Source organism: Ranitomeya variabilis, chromosome 5, assembly GCF_051348905.1.
Source record: "Ranitomeya variabilis isolate aRanVar5 chromosome 5, aRanVar5.hap1, whole genome shotgun sequence".
In the NCBI taxonomy this organism is placed as follows: Eukaryota; Metazoa; Chordata; class Amphibia; order Anura; family Dendrobatidae; genus Ranitomeya; species Ranitomeya variabilis.
In genome coordinates, this window is record NC_135236.1 from 112,706,920 (window position 1) to 112,728,839 (window position 21,920).

Here is a 21,920-nt window from a genome sequence, read left to right on the forward strand (position 1 = left end):
TCCAATTTATTATTATTGGGAAACAAGTGATTAAATTTGTTATATATTCAGTTTTTTCTATATATATTTATTTAAGAATTGAAAAAAAAATGTTTTCACTTTATCATTTAGACCCCTTATAGGAACCTGCAATTGTCTTATCACATTTAATATGTACTGCAAAACCATTGGATTGCAATATATATTGAAAACCTAATTCCCCTATGCAGCTCAGGCTGTAAATTAGAGCACAGACCTAACAAGATAGCAGCCACTGATGCTTTCAGCAGGCCTCCGGATTCAATGGTAACCCATTGGCTCTATGCAATCATGTTTTGGGGCCTAATGGGAGCATCGGTGCGCGTCCCATTTACGTACTTCTGTCAGAGATTGAAAGTGGAATTTTTATGTTAAGAGCATAGATCAGAACACGGGGAGGTTAGTAGCCACAGGAGGCACCGAGATAAACAGTCATCTACCTATAGCAACAGGGAAATCAATGCTGGTTCCTACTGCTTTGAAGTAAGTGCTAGTTACAGCACGCACAGGCACTGAGACTGCTTGTCCACAGCAATTGACGTCAAGAACAGAGTTAGCCTATAGCTTCTGCTAAGCAGTGTCAGTGCTTGTGTGGGCTGTTACTAGTGCTCACTAGAGATGAGCGAACCCGAACTGTAAAGTTCAGGGTTCGTACTGGACACGTGGTGTCCAGTGCTGAAGTCTGAACATGGAGAGAGAGAGCACATTTGGCAGCCTCCTAGCCCTTACTATGACCATTTTACAGCAACGCAGCTCGGGTCCCCATTAAATTCTATGGGGTTTGGGCTAAAGTCTGGGTAAGTTATGGTACCCAAATCGAACTTTGGACTAAAGGTCGGTTGAACCCGGCGAACCCAAACATCCAACATGCTTTCGTTCATCCTTATTGCTCACTTGAAATCCAGTAGGAAACAGCATTTGTATATAATACCTAGTGAGTAGGGCGATGTGAAATTATTTGCATGCCCCATTCTGTCAGCCACGACAATGGTCTGTGGCCGCTGAATGGAAGAGAGAGTACTGTCTCTTATGTGGCGGCATCTGTGGTTTTCCTTTTGATTTCCTGGCCTTGCACAACACATGTCATCACGCTGATGTCACGCCAGGCAAGCTAATTAAAAAAAGAGTCACAGATACCGCCAGGTAAAAGGTGGAACTTCTTGTCCCATGTAGAAGCCACAGACTACTGTCAAGGTTTATAGAATGAGATGGGCATCATTGGGTGGTCAAGTCAATGCATAGTAGAGAGACTCATGTTGCGGCAATGGTGCAATGCCACAAAAGCCATATTAACAGATTTTTTTCCTTCAGATTGCATCTCAGTCATGTGATATGAAGAAGTAAACAAAAAGTTGACTGACAGCACTCACTTAGTGGGGCGCCCGTTCCATGTCCAGGGAACCTTCCTAGATATCCCAAATAGTCCAAAGCGAATGAACAGCGCTCCAACTAGGTGTAATAGTATCAGAAGAAAATATTTATTCAGCCATGGTAAAGCAGCAACGTTTCAACCACAACTTGGTCTTTTTCAAGCTTGAAAAAGACCAAGTTGTGGTCGAAACGTTGCTGCTTTACCATGGCTGAATTAATATTTTCTAGTGATATGTTGTAGTGTCCTAGGCACTGGCTGACCACTGCCTATTTTTAATCATGACCCTGACAGGTGGTTTTATTGTTATGACTGATTTGTATATTTATTTGGTAAAGTGAATATATATATACATATATATATATATATATATATATATATATATATATATATATATATATATATATATATATATATATATACTGTATATATATATATATATATATATATATATATATATATATATATATATATATATATTTCACTGCTTACAATTCTGCACTCACTATAACTTTCTGAAGCGGAACAGGCTTTTCTTCAGCTGTGAGTGATAGTTCATAGTTCCATTATAGTGAGTCCTGTAAAAAAAAATATTGAGGTGCTAACCTTGGAATTCCCGACAGGTTACTACTGTCAGTCAGCCCTCAGCATGCTGTAAGCTTGTAGCCAAGAAGGACCAAATGAAAAGTTCACTGGCTGAAACTATTGATTGTGGCTGAAATATGTGTTTCTTGTAACAGAAATGTCAGGATACTTGTGAGGAAAATAGCTGTCAAGGAAATTGGGGAGTAAAAGAGTCTGACTAAAGCTTTAAGGTAAATAAGTCATGAGAAAGGCTGTTTATTCTGAATACCGCCATCAGATGGATTTCATTGCCCGGTTTCTGCATTCTCTAGCTACATTCTTGCCCCGTAAAATGTCATTGTTTTATATAACAGCAGTTGTCATGGGTTTTAATGAATTCATAAGCTGGATTCCTAGCACATATTTAGCAACATATATACATATAAGTATACAACATTTGTTTCTTTGTTATAGTGAACGGAGGGTGGTCCTCATGGCTAGAGTGGTCAGCATGCAGTGTAAGCTGTGGCCGTGGAGTCCAGAAACGTTCCAGGACCTGCACTAACCCAACACCTCTGAATGGCGGGACCTTCTGCGTAGGATCATCTATGCAGAAAGTTAGCTGCTCCTCACAATGTCCAGGTGAGTGGCGTCATACTTGTATAATGTATTTTATTCATATAAAATTGCCAAGTTATAGATGTGTCCATCCTTAACTTTCTTCTTCCCTCACAATTACCTGAGGTGAGAAGAGTGAGATGGCCATCTTTGTAAAAAAAAAAAAAAACCCTCTTTGCGTTAGGGAGGAAAACGATCACAGTCTGCTTCCTGCTGGGCATTTGGTCAGTGGTCCAGTCTGAATAATCAAAACACAGTATTCAGACGCTCCCCTTTGTAACCACTCACTAAAATGAGGCAATTGGAGTTTAAAACATGAACCTTTTAACTACAATTGACCTTTCCTGTAGTGTCCCTTTTATTTAAAGTAATGTCTGTCTTCATTGTGCCATGAAAAAAAGATTGAGAAAATTTAAAAGAAAATAAAAAAGTCCAAATTTTAGAATTTGCCCCATTTTATATTCAGGGGTTTGTCAAAATACTGTTTTTCAGCTATTTAGATGGAACACTCAAAAAAGTACAGAATGTGATGTGATCTCTCCCTAACGGGGGTGTCGGGAGGAATAGCTGATGACCAAGGACAGTTAAAATAAGTAAGGTCTTGTTAGATTGGTATAGGATTAGTGATGAGCGAGTATACTCGTTGCTCGGTGTCATGCTCATGCCCTGACTGGTGGGCGTGAGCCAGGGGGTTTGTGGCCCCACTGTGCCATGAACCAGACTACCGTGGAAGGGGCGTAACTATGACAGCTGCCTTGGTCTTCACTGAAGCCTCTGATGGTGAGGTCAGGCTTGTGCGGCAGGCAGCTGCCAGGTGCTACTCCAGGGTGGTGTCTGGCTGTGGCTGCTGATCCAACTTGGAGAACAGGAACACTAGGACAGGTGCAGGCATCAGGCAGGACTAGCAGATGAGCACGGATGAAACTCAGATGAGTAGGCTGGCACGGCTGAAACACAGGGCTGGCAGAGACACAGGACTGGCAGGAACGGCAGAGGCACAGGGATGGCAGGAACGGCAGAGACACAGGGCTGGCAGGTTGGTGTGTATGAAGGAACAGGTAGGGACCTGTTCACACAGGAGGTGCAGGTATGGATATGAAGTATGAAGGAACAGGTTGGGACCTGTTCACACAGGAGGTGCAGGTACGGATGCCAACAGGAAAGAACAGGTATGAAGGAACAGGTTGGGACCTATTCACATTGGAGGTGCAGGTACAGAAACAAGCAGGAAGGAAAGAAGTATGAATGAACAGGTTGAGACCTGTTCACACAAGAAGAGAACCGCAAGGCTGCGGATAGAAGCTGTAGAGCAGCAAGAGATAGAGCAGCAACAGAAGCTAAGCTGAGCGGAACCGCAAGGAATGCGGAGAGGAGCTGCAGCAAGAGATTTCTACAGTAGCAGAAGCTAAGCAGAGCCGAACTGCAAGAAATGCGGAGAGGAGCTGCAGCAAGAGATTTCTGCAGCAGGAGCAGAATAGAACGAAGCAGAACCGCAGGAGTGCGGAGCAGAGGTAAAGCTGCAAGAGAGCAGAGCAAAGGCAAAGTCAGAAGGGTACAGAGCAGACAGAGCCGCAAGAGTGAGGAGCATAAGCAAACAGAGAGGACACAAGGAAAGACACAGCAGGGAAGGAAGCCACTGACAAGGAGACAAAGGTAGGACAAAGTTCAGACAAGGTAATGGAACGAGACAAGGCACAAGAACAAAGAGACAGGGACCAGGATATTCTGCCTCCTGGTGTTAGGAGTCGAGTTCCCGCCTCTGCACAGGGGGAATCTCGGGCCATCTCAGCTGCTGTCTCCCATTCTTCTCCTGCCGCAGTGGAGCCTGCTCAGCTGAGACATCGGTCCCAGCGTCTTGCTCAGTCTGACTCTGTACAGAGAGTTACTGCTGCTTTTCCTGCTTCTGCCATTGGAGTCAGTGCTGGGAAGCGGCGAGCAGACTCTTCTGGGACTAAGTCCTGCTTTTCTCGTTCTGAGCATGCCCAGAGTAAGATCTCTCAGTGGAGATCGAGGGTCACATGATCAGACACTGCAGCTAAGGCCATTGGTCCTTCAGGAAGGCCCTGTAGGTGCTCACGCTCTGTGGCAGCCTCTCATTGGTCCTTCTAACTTAAGGTCCTGTACGTGCTGCAACTATTTAAGGCTCGCATGGCCGCACGGCCATGCGCTAGTATTGTTCTAAGTTATGTACTTTGCGCCAGTGTGGTCATGTATGATTGAGTTCAGGGACCCGGCTGAAATAAGCCCCTAGAATGCTGGCACCTCTGGCGAGGAGTTTGTGTGTATGTGTATTCAGGGACCTGGCTGAGAAAAGCCCCTAGAATGCTGGCATCTCCGGATAGGAGTATTGTGTGCGTGCATGACCACTGACTACTCTCGTTTGAGTAGTTAGCCTGTGCCACTGTGAAGTCTAACAGGGCACAGTGCTTTGAGTTCACGGCTACTCTGTGAAGTAACAGAGTTAGCTCATACCGCCATATTGTTCCGCCGTTTGCTAGCAGCAGGTTCGCCTGCACGGTGGACCCCGGGCTGCGAACGCATCTATTATAATAAAATCTCTATATTCATTTGATGCGTTCCGCTAGCCCTAACACCTGGAGGGCAGATAGACCAAAACAAGGCAAAGCAAGGACACAGACACTGAGAGCAGGATATACAGCCTCCTGGAGGGCAAACCAACAAGAACAAGGCAAAGCTAAGAGTAGAACCTCTGTTGTGAAATTGGATTTTGGGCTCCCCCGGTGGCCACTGGTGGAATTGAACTGGTGTGCATCATCCTCTCTGTTCACCTGTTTCCATCAGGATGTGGGAGTCGCTATTTAGCCTTGCTCCTCTGTCACTTCCATGCCGGTCAACATTGTAATCAGAAGCCTTTCTGTGCATGTTCCTGCTGCTAGACAACTCCCAGCTAAGTTGGACTTTAGTCCTTGTTTGTTTTTGCATTTTGTTCCAGTTCACAGCTGTAGTTTCGTTTCTGTGTCTGGAAAGCTCTTGTGATCTGAAATTGCCACTCTGATGTTATGAGTTAATACTAGAGTCTTAAAGTAATTTCAGGATGGTGTTTTTATAGGGTTTTCAGCTGACCATGAAAGTGCCCTTTCTGTCTTCCTGCTATCTAGTAAGCGGACCTCAATTTTGCTAAACCTATTTTCATACTACGTTTGTCATTTCATCTAAAATCACCGCCAATATTTGTGGGGGCCTCTGTCTGCCTTTCGGGGAAATTTCTCTAGAGGTGAGCCAGGACTATATTTTCCTCTGCCAGGATTAGTTAGTCCTCCGGCCGGCGCTGGGCGTCTAGGGATAAAACGCAGGCTACGCTACCCGGCTACTGTTAGTTGTGCGGCAGGTTTAGTTCATGGTCAGTTTAGTTTCCATCCTTCCAAGAGCTAGTTCTTATGTTTGCTGGGCTATGTTCTCTTGCCATTGAGAACCATAACAGTTTGACCGGCCAAAAAGGGTTAAATTAATTGACAGAGAAAGGAGAGAAAAGAGTAGTCTGCTGAAGATTTTTATTTTTTTTTTTTCAGTTCTAGTGTGCTTGTAATTGAATCTCTTGCAAGTCTGCCTATATTGCAGCCTTTTTCTCTCTCTCTCTCCTTCTAATCCTGGAATGGCTCTGTGTTTACCTGTTTAAAAATGGATATTCAGAGTTTAGCTGCAGGTTTGAATAATCTCACCACGAAAGTTCAAAATTTACAAGATTTTGTTGTTCATGTTCCTATATCTGAACCTAGAATTCCTTTGCCTGAATTTTTCTCGGGGAATAGATCTTGCTTTCAAAATTTCAAAAATAATTGCAAGTTGTTTTTGTCCCTGAAATCTCGCTCTGCAGGAGATCCTGCTCAGCAGGTCAGGATTGTAATTTCCTTGCTCCGGGGCGACCCTCAGGATTGGGCTTTTGCATTGGCTCCAGGGGATCCTGCGTTGCTCAATGTGGATGCGTTTTTTCTGGCCTTGGGGTTGCTTTATGAGGAACCTCAGTTAGAACTTCAGGCGGAAAAGGCCTTGATGTCCCTATCTCAGGGGCAAGACGAAGCTGAAATATATTGCCAGAAATTCCGTAAATGGGCTGTGCTTACTCAGTGGAATGAGTGCGCCCTGGCGGCGAATTTCAGAGAGGGTCTCTCTGATGCCATTAAGGATGTTATGGTGGGGTTCCCTGTGCCTGCGGGTCTGAATGAGTCCATGACAATGGCTATCCAGATCGATAGGCGTCTGCGGGAGCGCAAACCTGTGCACCATTTGGCGGTGTCTACTGAGAAGACGCCAGAGAATATGCAATGTGATAGAATTCTGTCCAGAAGTGAACGGCAGAATTTTAGACGAAAAAATGGGTTGTGCTTCTATTGCGGTGATTCAACTCATGTTATATCAGCATGCTCTAAGCGTACTAAGAAGCTTGATAAGTCTGTTTCAATTGGCACTTTACAGTCTAAGTTTATTCTATCTGTGACCCTGATTTGTTCCTTATCATCTATTACCGCGGATGCCTATGTCGACTCTGGCGCCGCTTTGAGTCTTATGGATTGGTCCTTTGCCAAACGCTGTGGGTATGATTTAGAGCCTCTTGAAACTCCTATACCCCTGAAGGGGATTGACTCCAGCCCATTGGCTAGCAATAAACCACAATACTGGACACAAAAAGCAGAAAGACAAACAGCAGTCTAGAGTCCAATTATATTCAAAATAGAAAAACAATCTTTATTAAGGTTAAAATGTGGACAGAATAGCAGGGAAGGATCCCTCACAGTATTCTCGACAAGCATAAATCGGGTGCATGCAGATGCAGATAAAAGTATGCTTTGTTAATAGTAATGTACCGAATAGACAACGTAATGCAGACCTAGCTGCCACTTCAAATAACTAATAGTACCCATAGTCATTATTTAAATAATAGTACATACCGGTATAAAGAGAATGTAAAGCACACCGCACTCGCTGCTGCGCCCTCCCCGACGCGCGTTTCGGCTTAGATGCCTTTCTCAAGGGGTAACCTGTACTGCTTACGGATTTGCTATTTATAGCTACCGGGTTAGGCATATTTGCGCCAAACGTCTCCTTCCTATTGCATCATCAATGCCGGTCATCGGCGCACACAGTGCGGCGACACCGGAAACACATGGGCCCATGTGATCCGGGGTCACCAGCCCTGCAGCGTCCGAGACCGGAAATGACGCATATGCACATGCGCATTGCATCGAGCGGACGCCATATTGGTAGAGGAGATATCACAGTACGGTAACTTCATGTCAGGAGATTACAATGACATATATGCCCATGCGCACACAAATCAATGCCACATTGGCTCAAAAGACATTACCATATGGCCGCAATAGTATAAATAAAAATAAAAATATACAAAATATCAAAATTGACAAACATAATAACAAATAGTGACAGCAAAAAATTATATTGCAACAAAACAGTCCTAATATCAGTGGCTCATAGTGCACGGAAACAACAAGGATATATACCCTAACATATACCCGGAGCATATCATAGATAAACTAAATACTACATTGTGGAACATCCTTCTACATGTATAAAGGAAAAAAGGGGAAAAGGGGAGGGGGGAAAAAGGGAAGGGGAAAGGGAGGAAAAAGGGATCAGGGGGGGGAAGGGGGGGGGGGAGGGTAAAAATGTGCGGGTTGAGCCAAGTGGATATAATAAACATATGTATACACGTTGAAAGGAGGACAGAAAACACCCATATTTCAATATGCAAAAAACAGGCATTGCACATATATCATATTACACAGATGTCATATATAGAGTCATTATAGAAACGAATATATATAGTATCCATATCCCCGATATACATATTATTATAACAACTAGTATCCAAATGATTACAGTGTTGTAAATCCAACTGCATTAAATTAACAGGTATTCATATAGATATAGTATAGTAACAAATGTCCATTCAGACATAGTATATTGGGTCCTAATAGATATACAAGGATGGTAACAAAGATATCCAGATTTAGACAAAATCTATACATTTATAAACATATGTGCTCATCTACTTAGTTTAATTATCCACCGAAGATGTCCAGTTCATAATCCAGCAATGGTGGTATCCTCACGTAGCTTGATAGACGACCCGCACGGAAGATGCCACAACAGAACTACTAAAGAAGATAAAAAATCCTTTAAAAACAAATATTAAAAACACGCTAGAAGAGAACACCGCTAGGAAACACACCCACCAGTGGACTCACAAAAATGGGACAAAGGATAAATTTTCATTCAGACCGTCCGGCTGGACGGTCTGGAGGCGCCATATCCATTGTGTTTCTAATTTACCCAACCGTTTGGATAATTGGCCGCCTCTAATATTGATTTTCAGGGCATCTATGCCCCGAACTTTCAATAGCGATGAATCACAGTCATGAAGCTCCCAGAAATGCCTTGGTAGAGTTTTGAGCATAGATCCATCCGTGTGGCCAGAGGCCGCCTGTATTCCAAGTACGTGTTCCCTAACCCGTACTTTTAGTTGGCGGGTAGTCAAACCAACATAGATCAAATTTACAAGATTTTGTTGTTCATGTTCCTATATCTGAACCTAGAATTCCTTTGCCTGAATTTTTCTCGGGGAATAGATCTTGCTTTCAAAATTTCAAAAATAATTGCAAGTTGTTTTTGTCCCTGAAATCTCGCTCTGCAGGAGATCCTGCTCAGCAGGTCAGGATTGTAATTTCCTTGCTCCGGGGCGACCCTCAGGATTGGGCTTTTGCATTGGCTCCAGGGGATCCTGCGTTGCTCAATGTGGATGCGTTTTTTCTGGCCTTGGGGTTGCTTTATGAGGAACCTCAGTTAGAACTTCAGGCGGAAAAGGCCTTGATGTCCCTATCTCAGGGGCAAGACGAAGCTGAAATATATTGCCAGAAATTCCGTAAATGGGCTGTGCTTACTCAGTGGAATGAGTGCGCCCTGGCGGCGAATTTCAGAGAGGGTCTCTCTGATGCCATTAAGGATGTTATGGTGGGGTTCCCTGTGCCTGCGGGTCTGAATGAGTCCATGACAATGGCTATCCAGATCGATAGGCGTCTGCGGGAGCGCAAACCTGTGCACCATTTGGCGGTGTCTACTGAGAAGACGCCAGAGAATATGCAATGTGATAGAATTCTGTCCAGAAGTGAACGGCAGAATTTTAGACGAAAAAATGGGTTGTGCTTCTATTGCGGTGATTCAACTCATGTTATATCAGCATGCTCTAAGCGTACTAAGAAGCTTGATAAGTCTGTTTCAATTGGCACTTTACAGTCTAAGTTTATTCTATCTGTGACCCTGATTTGTTCCTTATCATCTATTACCGCGGATGCCTATGTCGACTCTGGCGCCGCTTTGAGTCTTATGGATTGGTCCTTTGCCAAACGCTGTGGGTATGATTTAGAGCCTCTTGAAACTCCTATACCCCTGAAGGGGATTGACTCCAGCCCATTGGCTAGCAATAAACCACAATACTGGACACAAGTAACTATGCGGATTAATCTGGATCACCAGGAGATTATTCGCTTTCTTGTGCTGTATAACCTACATGATGTGTTGGTGCTTGGATTGCCATGGCTGCAATCTCATAACCCAGTCCTTGACTGGAAAGCTATGTCTGTGTTAAGCTGGGGATGTAAGGGGACGCATGGGGACGTACCTGTGGTTTCCATTTCATCATCTATTCCCTCTGAGATTCCTGAATTCTTGACTGAATATCGTGACGTTTTTGAAGAACCTAAGCTTGGTTCATTACCTCCGCACCGGGAGTGCGATTGTGCCATAGATTTGATTCCGGGTAGTAAATACCCTAAGGGTCGTTTATTTAATCTGTCTGTGCCTGAACATGCTGCTATGCGAGAATATATAAAGGAGTCCTTGGAAAAGGGACATATTCGTCCTTCGTCATCTCCCTTAGGAGCCGGTTTTTTCTTTGTGGCTAAGAAAGATGGCTCTTTGAGGCCGTGCATTGATTATCGGCTTTTGAATAAAATCACGGTTAAATATCAATATCCGTTGCCACTGCTGACTGATTTGTTTGCTCGCATAAAGGGGGCCAAGTGGTTCTCTAAGATTGATCTCCGTGGGGCGTATAATTTGGTGCAAATTAAGCAGGGGGATGAGTGGAAAACCGCATTTAATACGCCCGAGGGCCACTTTGAGTATTTGGTGATGCCTTTTGGTCTTTCAAATGCCCCTTCAGTCTTTCAGTCCTTTATGCATGACATTTTCCGTGATTATTTGGATAAATTTATGATTGTGTATCTGGATGATATTTTGATTTTTTCGGATGACTGGGACTCTCATGTCCAGCAGGTCAGGAGGGTTTTTCAGGTTTTGCGGTCTAATTCCTTGTGTGTGAAGGGTTCTAAGTGCGTTTTTGGGGTTCAAAAGATTTCCTTTTTGGGATATATTTTTTCCCCCTCTTCCATCGAGATGGATCCTGTCAAGGTTCAGGCTATTTGTGATTGGACGCAACCCTCTTCTCTTAAGAGTCTTCAGAAATTTTTGGGCTTTGCTAACTTTTATCGTCGATTTATTGCTGGTTTTTCTGATGTTGTTAAACCATTGACTGATTTGACTAAGAAGGGTGCTGATGTTGCTGATTGGTCCCCTGCCTAAGTTGCCTTCTTCTTCCGAGTTGGTTCCTCTGTTTTTTCAAAATGTGGTCCGTTTGCATGGTATTCCGGAGAATATCGTTTCTGACAGAGGTACCCAATTCGTGTCTAGATTTTGGCGAGCATTCTGTGCTAGGATGGGCATAGATTTGTCTTTCTCGTCTGCTTTCCATCCTCAGACTAATGGCCAGACCGAGCGGACGAATCAGACCTTGGAGACATATTTGAGGTGTTTTGTGTCTGCAGATCAGGATGATTGGGTTGCTTTTTTGCCTTTAGCGGAGTTTGCCCTCAATAATCGGGCCAGCTCTGCCACCTTGGTGTCTCCCTTTTTCTGTAATTCGGGGTTTCATCCTCGATTTTCTTCTGGTCAGGTGGAATCTTCGGATTGTCCTGGAGTGGATGCTGTGGTGGAGAGGTTGCATCAGATTTGGGGGCAGGTAGTGGACAATTTGAAGTTGTCCCAGGAGAAGACTCAGCTTTTTGCCAACCGCCGGCGTCGGGTTGGTCCTCGGCTTTGTGTTGGGGACTTGGTGTGGTTGTCTTCTCGTTTTGTCCCTATGAGGGTTTCTTCTCCCAAGTTTAAGCCTCGGTTCATCGGCCCGTACAAGATATTGGAGATTCTTAACCCTGTGTCCTTCCGTTTGGACCTCCCTGCATCTTTTTCTATTCATAATGTTTTTCATCGGTCATTATTGCGCAGGTATGAGGTACCGGTTGTGCCTTCCGTTGAGCCTCCTGCTCCGGTGTTGGTTGAGGGCGAGTTGGAGTACGTTGTGGAAAAGATCTTGGACTCCCGTGTTTCCAGACGGAAACTCCAGTATCTGGTCAAATGGAAGGGATACGGTCAGGAGGATAATTCTTGGGTGACTGCCTCTGATGTTCATGCCTCCGATTTGGTCCGTGCCTTTCATAGGGCTCATCCTGATCGCCCTGGTGGTTCTGGTGAGGGTTCGGTGCCCCCTCCTTGAGGGGGGGTACTGTTGTGAAATTGGATTTTGGGCTCCCCCGGTGGCCACTGGTGGAATTGAACTGGTGTGCATCATCGTCTCTGTTCACCTGTTTCCATCAGGATGTGGGAGTCGCTATTTAGCCTTGCTCCTCTGTCACTTCCATGCCGGTCAACATTGTAATCAGAAGCCTTTCTGTGCATGTTCCTGCTGCTAGACAACTCCCAGCTAAGTTGGACTTTAGTCCTTGTTTGTTTTTGCATTTTGTTCCAGTTCACAGCTGTAGTTTCGTTTCTGTGTCTGGAAAGCTCTTGTGATCTGAAATTGCCACTCTGATGTTATGAGTTAATACTAGAGTCTTAAAGTAATTTCAGGATGGTGTTTTTATAGGGTTTTCAGCTGACCATGAAAGTGCCCTTTCTGTCTTCCTGCTATCTAGTAAGCGGACCTCAATTTTGCTAAACCTATTTTCATACTACGTTTGTCATTTCATCTAAAATCACCGCCAATATTTGTGGGGGCCTCTGTCTGCCTTTCGGGGAAATTTCTCTAGAGGTGAGCCAGGACTATATTTTCCTCTGCCAGGATTAGTTAGTCCTCCGGCCGGCGCTGGGCGTCTAGGGATAAAACGCAGGCTACGCTACCCGGCTACTGTTAGTTGTGCGGCAGGTTTAGTTCATGGTCAGTTTAGTTTCCATCCTTCCAAGAGCTAGTTCTTATGTTTGCTGGGCTATGTTCTCTTGCCATTGAGAACCATAACAAACCTCCAGAGAAGGAGGAACACAAAGCAAGGCCTGGCAACTCAGAAGCTAGACACTAACTGAGTTTAGACATTTCACAGGCCCAGTCCACAGGGTGGAGCTGCCCTAAATACTGGAGGCCTCTCGGTAGTTGGTCAGGAACAGATTAGACAGGTGCGCCCTGACTCCATAAGAACCAGAGAGTTATGGTGCCACCCCCCTATGCACACAGCCAGGAAGCATGCAGAGAGCAGAGGCACAGAATATGGAGAGGGCATCAGACAGAACACAACATGACATGGAGCATTGAGTAAGATGGTGTGTGAGGGATGGGAGGCCATGTAGTGATGCCAGCAGAGTTGTTACACTCGGGTTTTCCCGAACACGCTCAGGTGGTCTCCGAGTATTTGTAACTGCTCTGAGATTTAGTTTTTGTTGATGCAGCTGCATGATTTAGGGCTGCCTGCCAGCCTGAGTACATGTGGGGGTTGCCTGGTTGCTAGGGAATCCCCACATGTATTCAAGCTATCTATCAGCTGTAAATCATGCAGCTGAGGCAATGAAAACTAAATCTCCGAGCAGTTACAAATACTCGGAGACCACCCGAGCGTGTTCGGGAAAACCAGAGCAACGAGTATACTCGCTCATCACTATTAAGGACATTTAAGATTTTAAGTTTGCATTTCACTAATTCATTATTAGAGCATGTGTACACGTAAAGTATTTACTGCAGACATTTCTGCATCAAAAATGTGACTCTTGGCAGGAAAATTCTCCATAAAAACGTGCACTTTTGTCATGATTTTACATGCATTTTTAAGCATTTTTCCTGGTTATTAGAGTGAAATTGCTACAAAAAACCCTGAAAGAATTCACGTACCACAGATGTGAAACTGCTTCAAATCTGCAAGGGAAAAATAAGTAACACGTGCATGAGATTTTAGAAATCTCATTCGCTTTGCTACGACAGTAAAATGTTATATTTTCATTTAAAAAACGTGTGGGGGAAGAAACACAGTTAAAACCTGATGTGCACATACCCTTAGATTCCCACCAATCATACATTGAAGATGTATTCTAAGAACAGGCACAAATATTATATCCTATAAGGACAATCCCTCCTCAAAAGACAGTTCACATCTGATCATAGAACACTCAGCTACGGAGACCCGCAATGATGAGCTAACATTTAGAATGACATCACCCAAATGAGTAGAAGACCTCAATTACAAGTTAAATCCTTAAAAAAAATCACTCTCCTGATAATACACATGCACACTGTGCTCCATGGACAGTAGATACCCCAAGAAAGGAGTATCACAGTTCTAGACTCCATCGGAGAATGCAGAGATCTCTGGTGACATGATGGGGTCAATTCATTTGCAGTCATTTCTCGACTAAAATAAACACAGAATTAGTTTGTTCTGGACGTGAATGGGCACTTTATATATTATCAAAATATATCTTTGATTTTTTTTTTTCTTGGCATAAAGGAATTAGGAAATAAAGCAGAGATAGCCGTTATCTCATTTAGTGTCGTATAGTATACAATAGCTTGAATACCTGTATTTTTGAAAGCCATAGTATTTGCACCAGATAATGAGCACTATAGCTCCTGTTATTATGAGATGCTGTCATTGGTCCCCGATGTCATCTGTTAGGGCCATTATATCAATGGAACAGATGATTTTCACTGTAGATGGAAAAAGACATAGTGAGCCACGGGTCATTTCTGTCATGCCCTGGCTGTCAACACCTTTTACCTGTTTTATCATTACCATTAACTACGATGGTAGTGAGCGAGAGGTTTATACCTAGCATGCATGGTAATTATTTGTCTGCACATTAGTCATGAATTAGTGTAAAGTTATTTCTCCTGGTCAATATCGTAGTGAGGTAAAGGGCTGCAATGGCTTCTGTCTTCATAGATTTAGTCCATTCAGGTTCCCCTGACTCTCAGATAACCTCCCTAGTCCCTGCCGTTTTGTTTCCACTCGTGTGCTTGACATAGAGTAGCGCTATTGACTATAAGGGTACCCAGTGGAATTGAAATATATAAGGAAGTTACAAAACAACCTCCGTGATGCTCATTTATTTGACATATGTAAATTGATTTGCATTGCCCTGGTCCAGGGGTCCGGTCTGGTCCTTCATGAGAGCCAGTATTTACTTCTGCACCTGGCAACCTTGGCACAAATGCTGCATACTAGGCCCCACAACATCATGATGTCAAGTATAATCTATCCCTTAGGATTAATGTCATATCATAAAAGTATGCGATAATGACTATGCTCTTCGTTGAGATTCCAAAAGTACAAAAGTCTTTTATTTCTCCATACAAGTAGTCAATATCAAAGTTTTGACCAATTTGGTCTTTATCAAGCTCCAGAAAATGTCCCACAACATCATGAAGTCACACCAAATCTAACCCTTAGGACTAACTTCATGTTGTAAAAGAGTTTGGTAAATACAGCCCACTACAAGAAGATTCCAAAAATACAAAGTCTTTTATTGCTCTATACAAGTAGTTAATGACGTTTCAACCTATCTGGTCTTTATCAGGCACCACAAAATGGCCCATAACATCATGATGTCACATAAAATCTAACCCTTAGGACTAACCGCATATCATGATGTGCCACACTGTGACATCAACATCACAGGACCTACCAAGCGTCCGAGGTGCATAGGATTCATACAAGTGAAGACCGGCTGCTGTAGAGGACCGGACTGGACAGCGGGCCAGAGCAGCGCTCATCTCTGTTATTTATCCATAATTATTTTGGGTGGACCACCACTTCAAGATCATTTTTGATCATTTTGCTATTAAAGTGGATATGTCACCGGGTTTCACAATACATAAAGAGACCTCTTATTCCTTTATACGTTTTGAAAATTTTCCTGCCTGATACAAAAAGGAACTTTTTATTTGTCCACTTGTAATTAAACTCATAAAATGCTCATTTTAATATCTAGAGAAACCACTTCCAAAAAGGATTGTACTGCCATTCTGACAAAGGTTTTAAAGCTAAGTACATCAGGTGGAGTGTGAGGTCAGGCTGCAGGAGCTGTGTGATGGTGTTTCTGATGGGTCACTATGCAATTTAGTATACGTTATGTGGTTATGGTTATGTTTCTTATTGTCAATTAATTATCATCTGTTTATATGTCCCAGCTAAATGATATGGTCCTCTTAGTTTAGAGATTTAATATAATTTCTTATTGAGCCATAGTTACATATCTACTGTAGTATTGGATGAATTACACTATAACAAATGTTAATTTTTTTTTTTGTTCCTGGGTCCAAAGTGTGTTCTCTTAACCCGATATGCCTAAAATAAATAGAAAATAGTTGTTGTTCCACAAAAACTTTGCTTCTGTGATCAGGACAATGAAGACTACTCAGTATTGAATATGAATAGAGAATTTTCCTGAAAACAGACAAAGTTTTTGTGGAACAACTATTTTCTGCTTGTTTTAGGCATAACAGGTTAGGAAAACACACTTTGGACCTAGGAACAAAAAATAAATAAAAATCTGTTATAGTGTAATTTCCTTTTTTTGACACAATATATTCGGAATTTTTTCTGGCCTGTGGTCATAAAATCAAAGTTTGTGCTGAATGAAATCGTTTTTCCATAGTCTTTAAACATAAGCAGTTGAAATATTACACTTGGTGTAGACAGGAACAAAAATTGTGCTACATAGTGCTATTTATGTACAGTGTTATGATGTACTATATGTTGTACAGTATATATATTTATATATTTGTTTTCTTTTTACATAATTTATTATTATATATTTGATGAATTTTGTATATTTTAATCATCCTCCTGTTTCTAGTAGAAGGACAATGGAAGGAGTGGGGTGACTGGTCTGTCTGTAGCTCAGAGTGCGAACACCAGCATGAAAGAGAGTGCACAATACCTGCTACAACGAATGGAGGAAAGCCATGCGACGGGATGAGCCAAGAATCAGAAAACTGCACAGATGGATTGTGCATTCAAGGTGAGAAACACAAGCATTCAAGAACTATTGATAATATAATATATAATTGATAATAGATATGTGTCAGATAATATACATACAGGTCAAATAATGTACATATGGGTCAGAGAATATACATACAGGTCAGATAAATAATAATAATCTTTATTTATATAGCACCAACATATTCCGCAGCGTTTTATAGTTTAACAGCTTCAATAATGTACATATGGGTCAGAGAATATACATACAAGTCAGATAATATATATACGGGTCAGATAATACACTTATGGGTCAGATATCTGGCATGTATGTATATTAATACATATACGGGTCAGATAATATACAAATGTGTCAGATAATATACATGCAAGTCAGATAATATATCTATGGGTCAGATAATATACAGATGTGTCAGATAATATATATGAGTCAGATAATGTACGGGTCAGATTCCTCCATGGCGCACTAGAACCATCTATATCATCTGAATCACCACTTCATAATACTACACTTCAACTACAGGGAAACATATCTGGTCAAACAAAACTTCCCTTGCAAAATCAGCTACTTCTCGGCAATCAGTCACTTACCTCAACAGATGCTGTGGAGACAGGGGGGTGAGCGGGTACTCTATTCCGCTAGCCTGAAACCGAATGGACCAGGGCTCATCTCACCAAACGCCAGCTCTCCTCTTACCATGGGCATAATATTACTCAGAGAACACAGTATGAGGGTGAAACAGTGTGGCAATACTTTATTGAACCACAAAACAGGCAAATAACACATAGAACAGTTCCAACAAAATACCCAAGATGGTGCAAAATTACATAGTCTCACCCTTCCACTGAATTGCCTAGATAAGAGAAACTGTAACTTCACAGCTTCCAGGGCCGACTACCCTCACCTGTGGCATGCACATGCAGCACCCCAGAGTTCTGGTCGTTGCAGTAATGTCATTCTTCCACCAGGGGGAGTGATATTACGTCTGATGGCAATAAAGGAGATCTTCCTACCAGGTATCACAAACCATACACCACACTTCACACTCCAGTCCACCTCAGGGAGCCTTGCTCCTATCTACTAGGGCACTCCTCACAATTAGGTAAAACTGGTGGGTTGGATAGAAAGTGAGTCAGAAGCTGACTGGGCTTTGTCCAGGCAACACCTGTCAGGCAGACAGGGTGAAAGGAGGAACATCGGAGCTGCAGACAGAGGGTCCCTGACAGGGGTGGGATCCTGTCAGAGGCCTAGATAGAAGGCTACGGAGCTGCGCCTGCCCCACGTGCGGCAGCATCCTAAGAAAGGACACAAAGAGAATTGTGTTGTAGAGGGTGAGAAACAAAGTCATAGCACAAGGAGATAAAACCAGAAGGAGTTCTGCCCTGTAAAAGGCTGCCTCCTTCTGAGGCGCAGAAGCCGGTGGCCAGAACACCGAGGAAGCAACCGTCTCCAAACCTTGCTCCAGAGACCAGCAGGTCAGTCAATTCCACGTTGACTGTCCGACCTTATACCCAGGAGGCACGGTGGCAACTTGTGGGGGTCGGGGCATCTCTAGGGTCCCTGTAAAAAGCCTCAGGCCATCAGTCATATGGGTTTGTCCTATCCATACCATCTGGGGGACAGAGAGGAAGACATAACATCTAGAACACCATCAACAGTTGTGAGGACCATACCAAGAAGCTCAGCAGGGAGGTACTACAACACACAGGCGCTAGAGGAAGGCTACTGATTTCCACCTGGATAAGGGGACTCTGGATTTGCCTTCAGACTGGCCGGACTCTGCCTACCCTGTGGTCTGTGCCCTGGACTGTGGATGCTGAAGTCTTCAGTAAAGGTAAAGAGACTGCAACCTTGTGTCCTCGTTCTTCACTGTGCCTTACATCATCCACCATCACCACCTACACTTCTGGGAAGCCCTGGGGATACACTTCACCTGTGGGAAGGTATACCATCTTGCTGCCATAACATCACCCCAGCGGACCCCTAAGCAGCGTCGGTCACCCTAACCGAATACCACAGGTGGCATCACGAACATTTCCTCTTTAAAGACTGTTCCCCATCTATCAAACGGATGTCCCCCTAGGGCCACGGACCGGGTCAGCCACCATGACATCCCCTGAACTGAAGGACCCGGTGCCGAGTACCCCATTGCCCTAACCTGGGGGGCGATCCACACACACAGGAGGTAATGACAAGCTTCGCAAGCTGACAGTGCATTGAGATACAAGGCCAGGTGACTGGAGGATCACAACCTGGCTTCTACGAACATCTTCATGGAGCCATGTGACCGGTGAGTCCCAATCTTGGCTTCCCCAAACGTATCCAGGAGTGCAGTGGTTGTCAATGGAGCAGATCTGTATTGTTTCAGCCGGGACTGTGGTCCCATAAGCTGACATCTTGTAGAATGTCAAATCTGTGTCCCTCGTGATGGAACCATGATGCCATGGCTGCTGTCCTGTAGAGTGTTCCCTGCTGTTGTTTTGTAAAGAGTCTCTGGTTCTCTGGGATCTTTGGGTAGCTTGTTACAGAGGCATATGCCCTTTTTATAGCTCACAACTGTTGGCCTTCAAGCCATCATCCTCAGGTCAAGGGGAAGAGGAGATGAGGTTAACCACATTGTTTGATTATTTATAGTTTATCAGTCAATGTTTGCAAGTTAACAAGCCACAGGACCCACAGGATGGTCAATCAACATATTAGGCATGCATCCATTGTTCAATGACCCTGCATCACTATCTTACAAAGATAGCAGACAATAAACTGTAGAAGCTTATGTAAGAGGCAAGCATCAGCCATTCAAAACATATAAAAAAAATCAACGTTTAAGATTCATGTGACAACAATGTATTAGTCAACATATAGATAACAGTTTATGCCTCCTGGATTATTGAGTTTATGCCTCCTGGATTACTGAATGCTGGATAATTAAGAATTAATGCTGTGTTGTCACAGAAGCCATCTGATTAGGTTTGTTTCCATTGAAACATCCCCTTGAATTCACATTTAGAGTCACGTATAAGAAGAGTTCTAATAATTTTTTCTCTTTAAGAGAATGAATCAGCATAGTTCACACCTCAATTCATTAATTGTTTCTGCTTAGACAAAAACTTCACATTCCTCCACTGACAAAAAACCTCTTAGTGATTTGCAGTGATTTTTACTGAAATATAATTTTGCCACCGAATGTTCGACTCGTTCTTTATCATAGATGTCAGACTTTGGCCAGAAAGTATTTGAATAATTCAGGTGACCGATGCATTAAAACATTTGCTCTGTCACAAAAATGGATGACACCGATAACAAGTCAGGCTTTCACCTTTCATATTCACCTATCCTCCAGAGAAAGACAATTGTTTCAAAGAATTTAAGAAATTACATTTTTGTCCTTGATGCTGGCAAAGTATGATTTTTAGGAAAGCTAAGATGAGTGCAGGGAAATCTTAAGTCTGAAATACGTTTCCTCATTATTCAGCCCCGCCTAGTTAATTTTTTGTATATTACATGTATATAATCTCCCTTAAACATTGGGGTCTATGTATATTATATGCTGCATCTATAGATCTGTATGTGTGTGGTGTGATGCAGTGACCACTATTATAGCTAGGGGGCGCTGCGTGTGCTCCTTCGGATACACATGTAGGTGTAATGGTGATAATAAGATAGTGTCCGGCATGATTGTAAGTGGCTGGAATGTGTCGCAGAGGATAATCCTCTGTGCTGTAAGCCGATAACATTGTTCTGGGATCTGTAGTCACACAAGTATTATTGTGTAGCTTTAAAGGGAGGTTACAGGGTTAGTCGGAGAGCTGGGCAGGTCTGACTAACCACACACCTCCCATCTATGGGAGTGGTTACAAGTAGGGTTGAGCGAAACGGGTCGATCATTTTCAAAAGTCGCCGACTTTTGGCTAAGTCGGCGTCTCATGAAACCCGATCCGACCCCTGTGCTTGTCGGCCATGCGGTACGCGACTTTCGCGCCAAAGTCGCGTTTCAATGACGCGAAAAGCGCCATTTCTCAGCCAATGAAGGTGAACGCAGAGTGTGGGCAGCGTGATGACATAGATCCTGGTCCCCACCATCTTAGAGAAGGGCATTGCAGTGATTGGCTTGCTGTCTGCGGCGTCACAGGGGCTATAAAGGGGCGTTCCCGCCGACCGCCATCTTACTGCTGCTGATCTGAGCTTAGGGACAGGTTGCTGCCGCTTCGTCAGAAGCAGGGAGAGCGTTAGGCAGGGTCCACTAACCACCAAACCGCTTGTGCTGCAGCGATTTCCACTGTCCAACACCACCTTCGGTGTGCAGGGACTGTGGAAGCTATTTTTTTTTTTTTTTCCCCTCAGCCCTGTAGCTCATTGGGCTGCCCTAGAAGGCTCCGTGATAGCTGTATTGCTGTGTGTACGCCACTGTGGAAACCAACTACTTTTTTCAAAGCACATATCCTCTTGTTCCTTCCTTTCTGCACAGCTATCTTTTTTGTTTGTCCACACTTTTTATTTAATTTGTGCATCAGTCCACTCCTATTGCTGCCTGCCATACCTGGCTTAGATTACTGCAGGGAGATAGTAATTGTAGGACAGTCCCTGTTTTTTTTTTGTTTTTTTTGTGGGAGATTAAGATTGGCATTTCTGCTACAGTGCCATCCCTGTGTGTGCCATCTCTCACTGAGTGGGCCATAGAAAGCCTATTTATTTTTTCCGTGATTTGTGTTCTAAATTCTACCTCAACACAAAAACACTACATCAATCAGTGGGAGAAAAATATTGGCCTCAGTCAGGGCTTGTGTGCCACTGCTGTGTGTGCTATCTCTCATTCAGTGGGCTATAGAAAGCCTATTTTTTTTTTTTTTTTTTTAATATTATTTGGTTTCTAAAGTCTCCCTGAAAAAAAAAAAAACCTAAAAAAACAGTGGGAGAGTAATATTGCCCTTTCAGCTTGTGTGCCAGTCTTGACTCCTGGGTGTGCCACCTCTCTCTCTCATTCAGTGGGCCATAGAAAGGCTATTTTTTTTTTTGGTTTTTTTAATATTATTTGGTTTCTAAAGTCTCCCTGAAAAAAAAA

General features: G+C 43.4%; 1 protein-coding gene across 8 annotated transcripts in view; it reads left to right on the top strand.

Annotated features, from left to right (window-relative positions):
• UNC5D (unc-5 netrin receptor D) overlaps nt 1–21,920 on the top strand; it is a 930,366-nt gene that overhangs the window by 528,463 nt on the left and 379,983 nt on the right. For 5 of the 8 annotated variants that reach the window (XM_077263128.1, XM_077263129.1, XM_077263131.1 and 2 more), the window contains exons 6-7: nt 2,426–2,593; nt 16,715–16,879. In XM_077263128.1, the coding sequence (XP_077119243.1) occupies nt 2,426–2,593; nt 16,715–16,879 (333 nt within the window). The remainder of the gene's footprint in view (nt 1–2,425; nt 2,594–16,714; nt 16,880–21,920) is intronic. The other 3 variants (XM_077263130.1, XM_077263133.1, XM_077263134.1) reach the window with 1 other exon arrangement.